Below are 14,112 nucleotides of genomic sequence, written 5' to 3'. Positions count from 1 at the left end.
TTTGTTCACTGGCAAAAGTAGATAATCCGGTGCCCGCTTTGCGTTTGGAAGAACAAGTGTAAGAGTTTGGTCTTGGCCTTGAGTTAGTTGTGTGGACAAGCAACATTTGATCTTCTTCATGGTCTCTGTGCAATCCCACACTTGGGTACTACGCTCACGCAGAAGCTCACCTCGGAGTTTCCAAAGTTCCGATCTTAGAATGTTGACACTCTCGCTCTGCCTTGGGGAGCAGACAGTAGTGTGCATGCCTGAAGCTGAAGGAAAGCACCTACCCACTCAGGTTTTTTTTCCCACCACACAATTAGCATACCTTGATCGTTCTCTCCTGAAGCTCCTTTATCTGCATTTTTCTGCTTCTAAATCTAACGGTTCACAGTCAGTCTGAAAAACAAGGAAATAGGCGGTGGGGGGAGGGAAAGAGAAACAGTTTAGCAGCTTTTCATCACGCGCTTGTCATAACCCCCTCCCCCCCCCCGCCCAGCAACCGCTTCTAACGTATGGGAAAGCTAGTATATTTCAAACGCTGCTCTGGCTGCTGTGTGAAGATCCCCTCAACAGATGGCCATAACCTCTGCCTACTGTGTCTTGGGGAGGGACACCACACTGACACCTGTATGATTTGCTCGAAGTTTACAAGACAAGCCAGGCAAAATCAGGCAGTCCGCCTCCATCATATGCTCATGGAGGCTTCCTTGCAGCCACAAGCATCATTGTCAGCATCCCAAAGGGAGGCCGCTGCCTCCCCCACCAGTGACGGGAGATTCAGCAATGGCTGATCGCAACTGCAATCCTACCAAGCCCAAGAAGGCAAAAGATAAGTCTCACAAGCAATCAGCCTCTAAAGCGACCGACAGCTTGAAAAAGAAAAAGCCTCACGCCACAAAGTCACAAATCAATTCCAGAGTCGTCCCGATGGTGATCTCTGGCATATTAACACAGTCTGTTCATAGTTCAGTATCATTAGCTTCGGCACCAACACAGGCTATAGTTCCTACAAGCCCATATGGGGATGATCATCGTACAGCTGCAAGTCAGGGCATGACAGCAACTGATCATTCCAAGGGCTTGCAAGCAGCAGCCTGCTCACGGCCACCATCTAGGAACTCCCCTTTGAGGAGTTTTTCTTCTAGAAGTCCCTCCAGTTCTCTCTGTCAAGTCTGTGTATAACTCTGGCTCAGTCAAAGAGCATTCTGGGTAGAACCAAAGTGTATTCAATTGCTGCTAGCTAAACTCTCCATTCCCACCTTCCTTTGTTATGTAGATTTGCTTTGAAATGGAAAGATGTGAAAGCCTTATCTGCGCCTTCTCAGGCCTGGCTCAGAAGGGAGTCAGGAGCCATTTACGATCAAGGCCAAAGTAGGCCTGAGAACAAAATGGTAACATCAATGTGTGAATGTTCCCTGCATAACCCTCCCCCCCCCCCCGTAGGAATCCCTTTGAAGTGTCCCATATATGCTCGTATCTACTGTATTCTCTTCAGTCTTTCAATCTTGGACTAACCTCAAGTAACAGTATCAATAAACTAGTTTCTTTGTATCAACAACAACTCGTTATTGAATCTGCCGACTTCACACTCTCTAGAAGACGGTGCAGACCATCTTCTAGAGAGCGGTCCCATTCGCGCTCCCTCTCATCCCATTACCTTTGCCTGCGTCATGGGACCATCATGGGACCTTCAGGGAGGACTGCTCTGACTGCCACTATGGATGCACAGCAGAGGATGCTATGCTTCTTGGTCTTGATTGCCCCCTGGTGGCTGTGGTCGATCTCACTGCCGGACCGTGCACCAGTTTCCATCCAGACCCCTTAACTGCTGCAGATCACCCTCCTGCACTTCAGTATGTTGCCACCATGCAAGACAGCATCCAGACCAGCCAGATCAACTCCTGAGACCTGTACCAGCTGCACAGTCAACTATCCAACCTACAATACCCGAAACAGGAGCATTTGCCCCTCCAATTCTTAAGTGGCGCAGTCTGCATCTGACTTCTCTGATGATGAATCAGATGACGGGAACAGCGAGATTGAGGTGCAGAAGAAGAAGAAGATATTGGATTTATATCCCGCCCTCCACTCCAAAGAGTCTCAGAGCGGCTCACAATCTCCTTTACCTTCCTCCCCCACAACAGACACCCTGTGAGGTGGGTGGGGCTGGAGATGGCTCTCATAGCAGCTGCCTTTTCAAGGACAACTTCTGCCACAGCTATGGCTGACCCAAGGCCATGCTAGCAGGTGCAAGTGGAGGAGTGGGGAATCAAACCCGGTTCTCCCAGATAAGAGTCCGCACACTTAACCACTACACCAAACTGGCAGCTGCATAGTATTGCTGAAACTGAAGTGAACCCTTCAGGATTAATGTTAACGGATCTATGACAGACCCAATAATGATTGGACAGGGAACAAGACAAGGCTGCCCGCTATCTCCTATTCTGTTTGTACTAACACTAGAACCTTTATTACAGAGAATGAGAGAAAACATGGAAATCAGAGGGGTCAAAATTAGAAAGGAAGTTTACAAAATACAAGCGTTTGCAGATGATATTCTAATTACCTTGGAAGATCCTAATTGCTCAATAGCAGAATTGAAGAAAACCTTACAGCAATATGGGGAGGTAGCGGGCTTTAAAATTAATTTTCAAAAAACAAAATTCTTGTCCCAAAATATGACAAGAGAACAGATTTCAGAATTGGAAGCCAAATCAGGATTTTGTTGTGAAAGGAAAGTTAAATATTTAGGTATATACTTAACAGCTGATTTAAAAACCCTGGTAAGGGATAATTATGAAAAAATTTTAAAGGAAATCAAAACAGATCTAGAACGATGGAATGACCTACAAATTTCCCTTATGGGAAGAATATCATCAATTAAAATGAATATACTTCCAAGAATATTATTTCTGTTCCAAATGCTACCAATAATATTACCTAAATCGTTTTTTAAACAGCTGAATAAAATGGTAGCAAGGTTCATTTGGCAAAATAAAAAACCGCGGATTAAGTTGAAAATTCTTCAGGAGAGCAAAGAAAGAGGAGGCTTTGCCCTGCCTGACTGGCAAACTTATCATAAAGCTTGTATTTTAACGTGGGTCAAGGACTGGTTACTTCTAAAAAATAAAAGACTCTTAACAATGGAAGGAGCGGATTTGACCAAAGGATGGCATGCCTTTATTTGGTATGATCACCCAACAAAAGGAAGCACATTTTTGAGACATGAAATAAGGAAATCCTTATATAAAAACTGGGTAGAGATTAAAAATTTAATATACAAATATACTCCTAAATGGCTTTCCCCAGTGGAGGCATCGACTCAACCCCACCTTTTTAACTGGGAAGAGGACTATACATATGGAAGCTTGTTAAATGCTAGACAGGAACTGAATGTAGAAATAATTTCTGGAATGGATTGGTGGTTGAGAACACAGGTGAAATCTAGGTATAAGTCAGACAAGGGGTTAGGTTTTTCAAAAAAATTAAATAAATTTGATGATATCATATTTGAATCTGATAGAAAAATGATCTCCAGATGTTATACATGGCTGTTAGAAACTAAGATGCAAGAGAAAAATGTGAAGGAAAGCTGGATTAAATGGCTACAAGAATTCGGATATACTCTTGATTTAGATAATTGGGAAAAAAATATGGAGGGAAAATAATAAGCTGCCCCTCCAATTCTTAAGTGGCGCAGTCTGCATCTGACTTCTCTGATGATGAATCAGATGACGGGAACAGCGAGATTGAGGTGCAGAAGAAGAAGAAGATATTGGATTTATATCCCGCCCTCCACTCCAAAGAGTCTCAGAGCGGCTCACAATCTCCTTTACCTTCCTCCCCCACAACAGACACCCTGTGAGGTGGGTGGGGCTGGAGAGGGCTCTCACAGCAGCTGCCTTTTCAAGGACAACTTCTGCCACAGCTATGGCTGACCCAAGGCCATGCTAGCAGGTGCAAGTGGAGGAGTGGGGAATCAAACCCGGTTCTCCCAGATAAGAGTCCGCACACTTAACCACTACACCAAACTGGCAGCTGCATAGTATTGCTGAAACTGAAGTGAACCCTTCAGGATGTCTATCGCCTTCTGATAGTTCAAAAGCCTTCACTGATCTGATCAGGCGTGTGGCTGATGTCTTTAATATACCGATACCTGCCTTACCAGCCATAACTGATATGGTTCATAAGATCGTACAATCTGAGTTGCCACAAGCATGTGTACTACCATTGCTTCCTGTACAACTTACAGATGATTAGAGAAGCTTGGGACAAGCCTGCATTGACCACACCAGTACCCAAAAGGTTTGATGCGTTGTATAGAATTTAGGAGTCTGAAACACAGTTCTTGTTCCAGCACCCAGCTGCAAATCACTCATCATCCCTCTCCTCAAAGCAGCCACACCATCCTGCCCCTCCTGACAGGGAAGGATGGAAAACTGATGTTCTGGGTTGAAAGATTTATTCCTTCACCAAGGCAACAGCAAAGATACATACTTACATGGCGTATTTTTCAGCCTACATCCATCAATTGACTAATGAGTTTTTTCCATTAATTCAAAATTTACCAGATATTGACCAAGCTCCAGCACTTCAAAAACTCACCCCAGGTATCAAATTGGTACCACTCAGTAGTAGCTGCCAGTATGATACCAGTAATTTTTGTCACTCCCGGCTAGTTCCCCAGCAGGCGGGCCAAGAGGGTGTGGTTATCGGGTGACAGGTGGGTCGCTCAGTTTCTGAGGTTTCATCCCCATGCTTTGCCAGTGCTCTTTGGTCTGTAATCAATGAAAGCTGTGGCCTGGTTTTATTACAGAATGGTTGTGTGATGTGTTTTTTTGTTGGATCTCTGCAGGACCCTTTCTTAGTAAGCCCTGCACCTGCAATTATTATCTTGCAAACCTGTTTGATCTTTTTAAAAATGAAAAGAATTTTGCTTATGGAATTGGTAGGTTTCAGACTGGAGAATTAACGTATTATAGCATGGCATAGGGGTTTATTAAGCATGTAAGAGCCACTCTTTCTTGTGGGATATCCCTGTGCAGCTAGGATAGTGTTTGAATGATCCAACCACATCAATGGGGGTGGGTGATCACATGGAATTGGCCCCCATCCAAGATCCATGTGATCAACTATTGCTTTGAACATTTGAATATTACATTAGCTGTCCAGACGTTTGTCTCTTAAACCCTCTCAAAAGAGCTACTATTACGACCATTGTCCATATAGCTGGGAATTTGGTTGGGGATGGTTTTTTTTTTTAAATTTTCTCATGGCTTTAGGGGCTATTGTCCTTGAGATTCAAAGTGAAGCAGTCTTCCTGGTGAATTCTTGTTAACAGAAATATGAGAAGAAACTTGTTTTATTATATATTCAGATTTTTTCCCTAGATTTAGTATTCCAGTTTATAGCTCCTTTCACTGAATGCAGTAAAGCAGTTAAATACATTATTTTTTGAAATACAAATTAGTTTATTCTTTAAAAGAAAAAAATTACTTAAGGATGTGAAATATCTTTCTTCAATAGGTACAAAGTGAAGATAGCGTCCTCCTTTTTCTTGTTGCTTGGACGATTACTGAGATTATACGTTATTCCTTTTATACCTTCAGCTTACTAAATCACCTTCCATACCTCATCAAATGGGCCAGGTAAGGATACTGGATTTTAACAGTTCCTGATTGCCAGGCTGGTACTTCATGGGGATGTTTATTTTTTTTTATTTTAAGGAGAGAGGACTCCTCCATATTGAGCAACAACAGTGAGTGTTGGCAAATACAACATTGTGAGTTGTTGCTAAGCACTTGTAATCATAAATGTTGCAAGTGCAATTAACATTCTCTAGAAGATGACATATAATATTGTTTGAAAGACACTTGAGTGAATGACATCCTTTAAAAAAAAAAGAAAAACAATGTGGGAATTTAATAAACTTAAAACCTCAATTGCATTGTATTAGTAATTTTTATTTTGCAGACATTTAGGGCACACACAAACAAGTAAAAATTGATTTTCGTTGGAACCTTAGGAGATATGGATTAGAAGTGCAGTCTTTGTGTTCATCACTTTTCAGGCCATGCCCGATCACTCTTGATTTCCTGACATTCCTTTTCAAACTGAATGACAGTATGTGAGATGACAACCCTCTCTGTCTATTTCTCATATTTGTAAAATATCTTTTTATAAGGTAGTGATAAAAATGAAGTGGAAGATGTAGGTAAGATTTTTAATGCAAAAATTGGGTTCAAAGAGAAAAACTGCAGAATGGGATGTTTTGTGGCTGGTTTTCCAGGCTGACAGAAGCCACTTTAAGGAGAGCACGCGTTGCCTTTAGAGTATTCAAACCTGGTTTTATTTGAAAAGGAGCTACTTTCGTCTTGCAAGCTTGAGTTTGGTTAACTATTGTACCTGAGAATTCAAAAGGCTCCAGCCTCACTCAAGCAATTAAATAACCAGGTCATGTTGAATAAGATAATAATTATGAAAACCCTGATTTCAGCTTGTATCTCTGAATGCTATGTTTTGTTTTTAGGTACACATTGTTCATTATCCTGTATCCAATGGGAGTGTCAGGTGAATTGCTCACAATATATGCTGCTCTGCCTTTCGTCAGACAGTCCGGCTTGTATTCTATCAGTTTACCTAACAAGTACAACTTCTCATTTGATTATTATATATTCCTGATCCTGGTTATGATGTCCTATATTCCACGTAAGTGCATTATCGGTTGTATTCCCGTGTTCCGTGAGTCATAATATGTAAAAAAAGCCTAAGATGCCTGTATATAAGCACTTGTTTTAGTCTTCTTGCATTTACGAGCTTTAAACGTTAGTGGGGTTTCAAAATGAAAATTACCCCTGAACACCTACATCCTGCTTTTTCATTGTCTTGCTCAATGGCAGAAGTGGGCACACAAACGCAGTCCTGTTGTGTCCCAGTTGCACAAGTGTCATGGAGTTGTACATACTTGCTTGGGTAACTTGTGGAAGATTCTATCCCTCTTAACTATTTTTTAGACAGAGGGCATTTATGGTAGTTTGAAGAGTGTTAAACCTATTAAAGATTTTTAAGGAATTTGCATACAAAGCTGTGAGGTTTCAGCTTTGGCTGCTCTTTGATGGACTATAGCAGAGAAATTGTTTTAAGCCTGGCTTTTACATTTCAGCTACTGTATTACTAATGAAAAACCTTTAAAATAAACTTGTTCATTGTCGATCTTCTGTGCAGTCCCACATAGGAGCTGCACACATGCAAACCTGCCTCTTGGTAGATTTTTACAGCTCTGAGCCTCCAGAGGGAGCTGCATGCTGGAGGAGTCAACTCCTCCCCACCCCAAGCCGAGTGCTCCCAGGCAGCAGCCCACTTCCCCTCAGTACTTCTTTTGCTACCAACAGTGTAGGTCGTTTCTGGAATCTCCTGCTCTCCACGTTGAGGAATCTTTGTCTTCAGACCCTCCATTCCTGCAGTATCTCAAAAGGCATTGTTTAAGAAGTGCACCTGGTGCAGTACAAAGATAACACAGACGGATGAACGTGAGCTATCTCTTTTGCCTAGGCCAGGGAAGACCACTTGATATCTACCTGTAAGGCCTGTTTAAAATTTTCTCTTAAGTCTCGTGGGGAGAGATCCCCAAAACTGAAAGCAGCATTATGGGAAAAGACTCTCAAGGCCTCAAAATCTCCCACTTTGAAGTCAAAGAACAAACTGGCTCCAAAAGAGCCACCAGGTTTTACTTATTTGGCTCTGCCCCCCCCCCCCCCCATTCCAGATCTCAGAGAACTCGGTCAAGCTCATGCTCCCCAACATGGCAATGGGCCTCCTTGGAGCCCCTTGCCAAAAAGCTTAAAAAGGGGAAGGACAAGAATAAAGAAGGCTCCCAGACAAAAGCAAGTGTTTGCACCCCGGAGCTGGGTCTGTCTTTACAACAGAGGCCCTCAATGCCTCCGAAATGGAACTCTTCACCCACCTCACTCTCCAAGGGAGTGGTCAGACACAAATGCCATTGGGTCATCTTCTGACTAGTGCTGAAACAGAACAGCAGGTCCCCTGACCTCACCACCCACTACTGATGAGATGGCCTGTGACCCCGTACCCAGTGTGTTCCCAGTACCTATGAAATGGGACTTGAGAGCACAAAGACCCAGATCCAAATGACTATATATATGGGCACCTCTCCTACCATTACCTGCCATCTGCAACCACTTTGATTTGGCCCCCCTCTCCTAGAGCCAAAGTACATGGTGATAGAACTATCAAGTCCAAGAACTCAACTTTGGATTCAAGCCCCAACAAGCACATGGGGACTCCTAGTCTACATCATCCACTGAGGATTTCCGAATGTATGGAGAACAAACGACCAGAATGGCACATTCTCTAGAAATAGAGATCTCCGTGACAGAACACAAACCAAAGACAAGATTCTTAGCCATCTATACTCAGGTTTACCAGGGATTATCATGTTCCCAATTCTGGAAGGTCTCAAGGACATAACCTTGCAGATCTGGCAATGTTGTTGTTGTTCAGTCGCACAGCTGAGTCTGACTCTTTGCGACCCCATGGACAAAGTCACACCAGGCCCTCCTGTCTTCTACCATCCTCCGAAGTCTGCTCAAATTCGTGTTTGTTACATCAGTAACAACAGTTACACTGTCCAGCCATCTCATCTTTTGCCATCCCCTTCTTCTTTTGCCTTCTGCCTTTCCTAGTAAGAACAACAAGGGAAACGCAGTGAGGATATATGCAACCAACAAAAAAAAAAATCCCTGTGACAAGAACAAACTACCAAACTTTTTACTACTTTTGAAATGTGTTTATATACTTTTAAATTATTTATATTTATTTTTATTAATTTTAAAATTTTAAAACTGCTTCACAAAAGTTCACATTGACAACCATAAAAAACACTTAAATGCTTATAAACAGAGCCCATAGTTATTAACTGATTCAGCATACAAATAACTAGTTAATAATAGACGCCTTTCGTGTTTCACACTTCATCAGTATTATGGTATCTTCCGCTTGTGCTGTATATGACAGGGGAGTGAGCCAGTTCCTTTCCATAGAAGCATAGCAAAGCCTTCAGCTCCATTGCTGGCCACAACACTCTTCATACAGATTGGATACAAACACTGAGGCTTCATAAAGGCACCACCTTGGAAATACAAGTAACAAAACTCTAATACAGGTTGTTTAGGAACTATTATGATACATTTCAAAGACCCAGGGGTGAAATCAAAACTTTATCTCCAAACAATTTAGCTAGTTTGGTGTAGTTTGTTGTAGTGGTTAAGTGTGGTGTAGAGCCAGTGCGGACTCTTATCTGGGAGAACCGGGTTTGATTCCCCACTCCTCCACTTGCACCTGCTGGCATGGCCTTGGGTCAGCCAGAGCTCTGGCAGAGGTTGTCCTTGAAAGGGCAGCTGCTGTGAGAGCCCTCTCCAGCCCCACCCACCTCACAGGGTGTCTGTTGTGGGGGAGGAAGGGAAAGGAGATTGTGAGCCGCTCTGAGACTCTTAGGAGTGGAGGGCGGGATATAAATCCAATATCTTCATCTACCTCACAGGGTGTCTGTTGTGGGGGAGGAAGATAAAGGAGATTGTGAGCCGCTCTGAGACTCTTCGGAGTGCAGAGCGGGATATAAATCCAATATCTTCTTATTTACATGGAGCATGCATACACTCTTAACACTCACCCATTGTTGCAATATATTTCTTTTCATTTGGAGCAAGCCACTTATCTATCTGGTTCCAAACCTTCCCTGTTATGTATGGCATAATGCTCTCCAATAATTTTAATGATACAGCAATGGGACCAAGTATGTATAAGGAGTAAGTATTTTTCATTTGTTGCTGGCAGAAAAGCTCTACAGATACTGCCTGCTGTTGGTCCTTTTCGAGTGAATGTACCCCATAAATGCCTCCAGTTGGCTCTGCAGTCTCTTGGCCTCAAAGGTCCACAGACCTTAATCAGGGTTGCCAACTTATTTATAACACTTGAATGTGATTTCTCTAGTTCTTTAAGGCAAACTAATGTTTCATACAAAACCAGCCGACATAAAAAGGTTTGTTTCATGTTTATGTCTCCTTTACAATTAATTCTATTATCTTATGTAGGAGTCACTTTCCAAACAATTGAGCTCTTACAGGGAGCATGCATGCACTCTTAACACTCACCCATTGTTGCAATATATTTCTTTTCATTTGGAGCAAGCCACTTTATATCTGGTTCCAAACCAATGGCATAATGCTCTCCAATAAATTTAGTAATGCAGCAATGAGACCAAGTATGTATAAGGAGTAAGTATTTTTCATTTGTTGCTGGCAAAAAAAGCTCTACAGATACTGCCTCTGGGTCTTTGAAATGTACCCTTCTTCCAGCCCCACTGCATGTTCTCAGCGGCAAGAAGGTACTGAGGGTACTGAGATTAAGCAGCATTGCTGTGTGGGAGCACATGGCTGGAGGTGGAAATGAGCTGATATCTCCAATGCACGGCATCCTCTGGAGGCTCAGAGCTGTGAAAAAACTACAGATAAGCAGCTTGCAGAGTCCCCATGTTTGCCTGCACAGAAGACTCTCTGAACACCAGTTACAGGTAAACAACCCTGTTTTGTGTAAACAGTAAAACATAATGATGGCAAGCTTATCAGCGATTAATACCCAACTTGTCAACACTGTGTGATAGAAGTGTACGCTTCCAAAGTGTGTAAAATCCTTTGAAATCATTGAAAGGATGAGATAAAATATATAGACAGATCTTTCTTGTATTCTGTTTTAGTACTGTCCCAAATCCAAGGAACTGCACATGCTTTGCATTATGAAATAGTTTGCCTAGTAGCAATAACTGTGTAAACAGAACTGTTCGTGCAAACTGTAACATATTTGTGCTTTGAGTGAAAAAAAATCATATTAGAAAGCAACACTTTTTATTACACTTTTCTGGTTTTGTACATTGATCTTAAAGCAGCCATCCGGCAAAGAATCAATGTGTGATTTGATCAACAAAACCCAACATCTGCTTTCTGGGACTTTGCTTCTGGCCCTTGGGGGAGGGATGTATGTGTGCAATACTCATTTTATTTTAGCAACTACAGGTGAACGGTACTGACTATATAATTGAGGTGGACATGATACGAAGAATCAAAAGAATTTTAAAATTAAATCAAATGTGGAACCATTAATGATGACCAGGCATGCAAATTAAATTGCCTGTTTGATACCACTAACTATGCCCAGATCTTGATTTTCAGGAGAATAAAGTCTGCCTATCCTTTCAGACTTCTGGAAATTTAAACCATGATATTTCCCCCACAAAATCTGTATTTACTGGACTAATTTTGGGTTTGGTTGATCATTTATGATTGCACTGTTTATTAGTCAGATAAAATCGTGGTACCTGAAATTAAAGGGAGTTCCTGAGGCTTAGAGTAATTCATCTAATAATCTAGCCTGTTGTTTTTCTGTAGGATATTCCAGGATGTGTTTTATTGTTGAATAAATTCCCCAGGCTCAGATGTTTGTGTGTGTGTGTGTGTTTTTAAAGAGGCTAGCACTTATGAGTAATACTGGAGAATGATGCTCAGGAATCTTTTTATTTTCCTGAGTTCTAAATTCACTTGTAATTGCTGTGGCTCCACAGGAAGTTCCACCCTTTTACTTGCGAGGACTAGTGGTGGTAGTGATGTGGGGAAGAGGCTGCTGAAGCTTAGAACAAAGACTGCTATGACCTTATTAGATTTGGCACCTTGGAAAAATTACACACCCTAGTAACTGGGATGCTGCTATATAGCAGCGCTTATTCTTGACACGTGTGTAGTGGGTGGGTGTGTAGAATCAAGATAAATTTTTTCTCCAGCCCTATATTGTAATTTGAACTAAAGTACAACTTATAGGTCTAAAGTACAACTCCTAGGGCTATAATGGTCACTGCGCTGAAGGCAGACATTATAAATCATGAAGGTTCATACTCCAAGCCAAGGGATTACAAACTTTGGTGAAATCACTACTAGATTTGGCTATGTAGACTTTTGAGTGTGTGAGAGATGCCTTAAAAGACCTCATTGCACCGTGGACAGACAGAATCCTGACATTCTACTTACATAATTCTGTTCTGCTTACAGTCTTCCCCCAGCTGTATTTTCACATGCTACATCAGAGGAGAAAAGTACTTTCACCTGCCGAAGAACAGAAGAAAGCAGAATAACTTGTGGTGGTGTTCAGAACTATGCACAAACCTCAGAACAAGCAAACTTCCAGAGGTTTTATCAACAATTCAGAGTATTAAACCAAGAAGTCAAAATTTAAAAGTTTGGTAAATTACTAAGCATATACCTTACAGCACTGATAATTTTTTTTTTCCAACAAAATCATCAGCCCGGGAAGTTGAATTTTCAGCATATCCATATGTGGTGAAATTCAAATATATTTATAATTATTTTATCTTTTAATTTATTTGCTAAAATTTCCATTACGGCCTGTTTATGTTGATGGTATGAGTGATACAGTACAGTGCTTAAATTGGGAGTATTTTTTTTATTTAATGCTTGATTGCATGTCAGATGTTCATGTGCATTGTTGTAGCTATATTGTCTGAGATGCTTCAGCAGTTTTTCTGAATCACAGTGGGCAGTCGAGGGGAGTCCCATGAAAGACTTTACTGACTCTGTGTATGTGGATGAAGGGACATTCCTTGGAATTCAGGACACAGCCCTACAATAAGCATTAAAAAGCATTACAGTGACTTCAGCAACCAGTTGCATAATCTACACAACTGAATTTTTTGCAGTGGGGCCTTAAAGTAGTGCAGTGTTGCACAAGAGTATGCGCTCTAAAGGTGCAACCATTTTATTACCTCAAACTTGCATACTCTGTTGCTGTTCTTGAATGATTTTTCCTTCTTTTTCCTAAATAGAGGCCCAGTTTTATTGAAGTCCATGCACACAAACCAAATTTGTAACTGATGTAGAAAAATATCACTTGGGAACTTTTTTAAGGCTTTGAATTGTTCAAATATGTATGTTTTGTGAAATTTTGCAAGCATAAGCAGAAATTTTAATTTCCAGCATATAAACAGGTTATATAAGGAGTCTTTTCCTAAAATGAGCTTGTTTAGAGTTTTGAGAATGTTTTAACAGCACCATTAATTTGTCCCTAAATGCAGTATTAATGCTAGCAAATCCTATTGACTTCAAAGTTTACTCATTCAAAGAACTTCACTTTTATAACAGCACCAGACAAGAGATTGTGGTCTGAATGTTTTCTGATTAAATAATTTTTTTGAACTGTCTGGGAGGAAATGCTAATTATTTCTTATTGGCTCCTTGTTTACTAACAAAGAGAAGAAAAACCTAATATTTCTTAAAATGACCAAGATTGTCTACTGTTTTAAGGTAGGAAAAAACTTACTATTTGTCCCTAAATGCAGTATTAATGCTAGCAAATCCTATTGACTTCAAAGTTTATTCATTCAAAGAACTATTTGAATGAGTAGTGAGAAAAACCTTACTGATTATCCCAAGTTGTACTAAAATAGAAGAATTTCATAGCTTTTTTTTTGTAAGCAATGTCTGCTATACCTACTCATTACTGACCTCTGTGCTCAGTGTATTTTATAGAAATCCACCTAGCCTTCTTGAAGTGCTCATCTATTCTATTGCCCTCCCAATTCATTTCACGGGACACTCTCTTTTTGTTCAATTGCCAGAGAAAGCACCATTGTGCTCACTGAGCTTCTGTTGATCATTCTGCAGGATGCGCTCTTCTCTTTCCCCTCCTGTTACAATCATATCTCCCCCCCCCCGAATCTCCCATTGTACTATTCAAACACTGTTTCTCATTGTATCCTTTTTTAATCATAATTGCACTCAATAAGTGGTCATGAGAGGGTGCTCCATAAGCCAAAATGCATGACCATCTGTTTCATGTTGAACCCTCTATTGCAGGGGTGTCAAACTCAGGAGGGCCGGATCTCACACAAATGGGACTTCGTGGGGCCGAGCCATAAAATATAATGCCAGGTAGAGATATAAACTTTATAATGGACACAGACAAACACGATTAAAGATATTAATTTTTTAACTTAAAATACAAACATGCTTAAAACTCTTCCAATAGTTCGTTTAAGTTGGAAAGGTG

At 41.1% G+C, this 14,112-nt stretch overlaps 1 protein-coding gene across 1 annotated transcript in view; it reads left to right on the top strand.

Moving 5' to 3' along the window:
• The window catches only part of HACD2 (3-hydroxyacyl-CoA dehydratase 2), a 52,524-nt gene extending 39,260 nt beyond the window's left edge, over nucleotides 1-13,264 (top strand). Inside the window, exons 5-7 of the mRNA XM_060262194.1 lie at nucleotides 5,512-5,633; nucleotides 6,515-6,693; nucleotides 12,099-13,264. Of these exons, the coding sequence (XP_060118177.1) occupies nucleotides 5,512-5,633; nucleotides 6,515-6,693; nucleotides 12,099-12,181 (384 nt within the window). The 3' untranslated portion in view covers nucleotides 12,182-13,264. The remainder of the gene's footprint in view (nucleotides 1-5,511; nucleotides 5,634-6,514; nucleotides 6,694-12,098) is intronic.
• Nucleotides 13,265-14,112: the final 848 nt, after the last annotated feature.

This window comes from Heteronotia binoei, chromosome 21 (genome assembly GCF_032191835.1).
Source record: "Heteronotia binoei isolate CCM8104 ecotype False Entrance Well chromosome 21, APGP_CSIRO_Hbin_v1, whole genome shotgun sequence".
NCBI lineage: Eukaryota > Metazoa > Chordata > Lepidosauria > Squamata > Gekkonidae > Heteronotia > Heteronotia binoei.
This window is presented reverse-complemented; position numbering and strand designations above follow the sequence as displayed.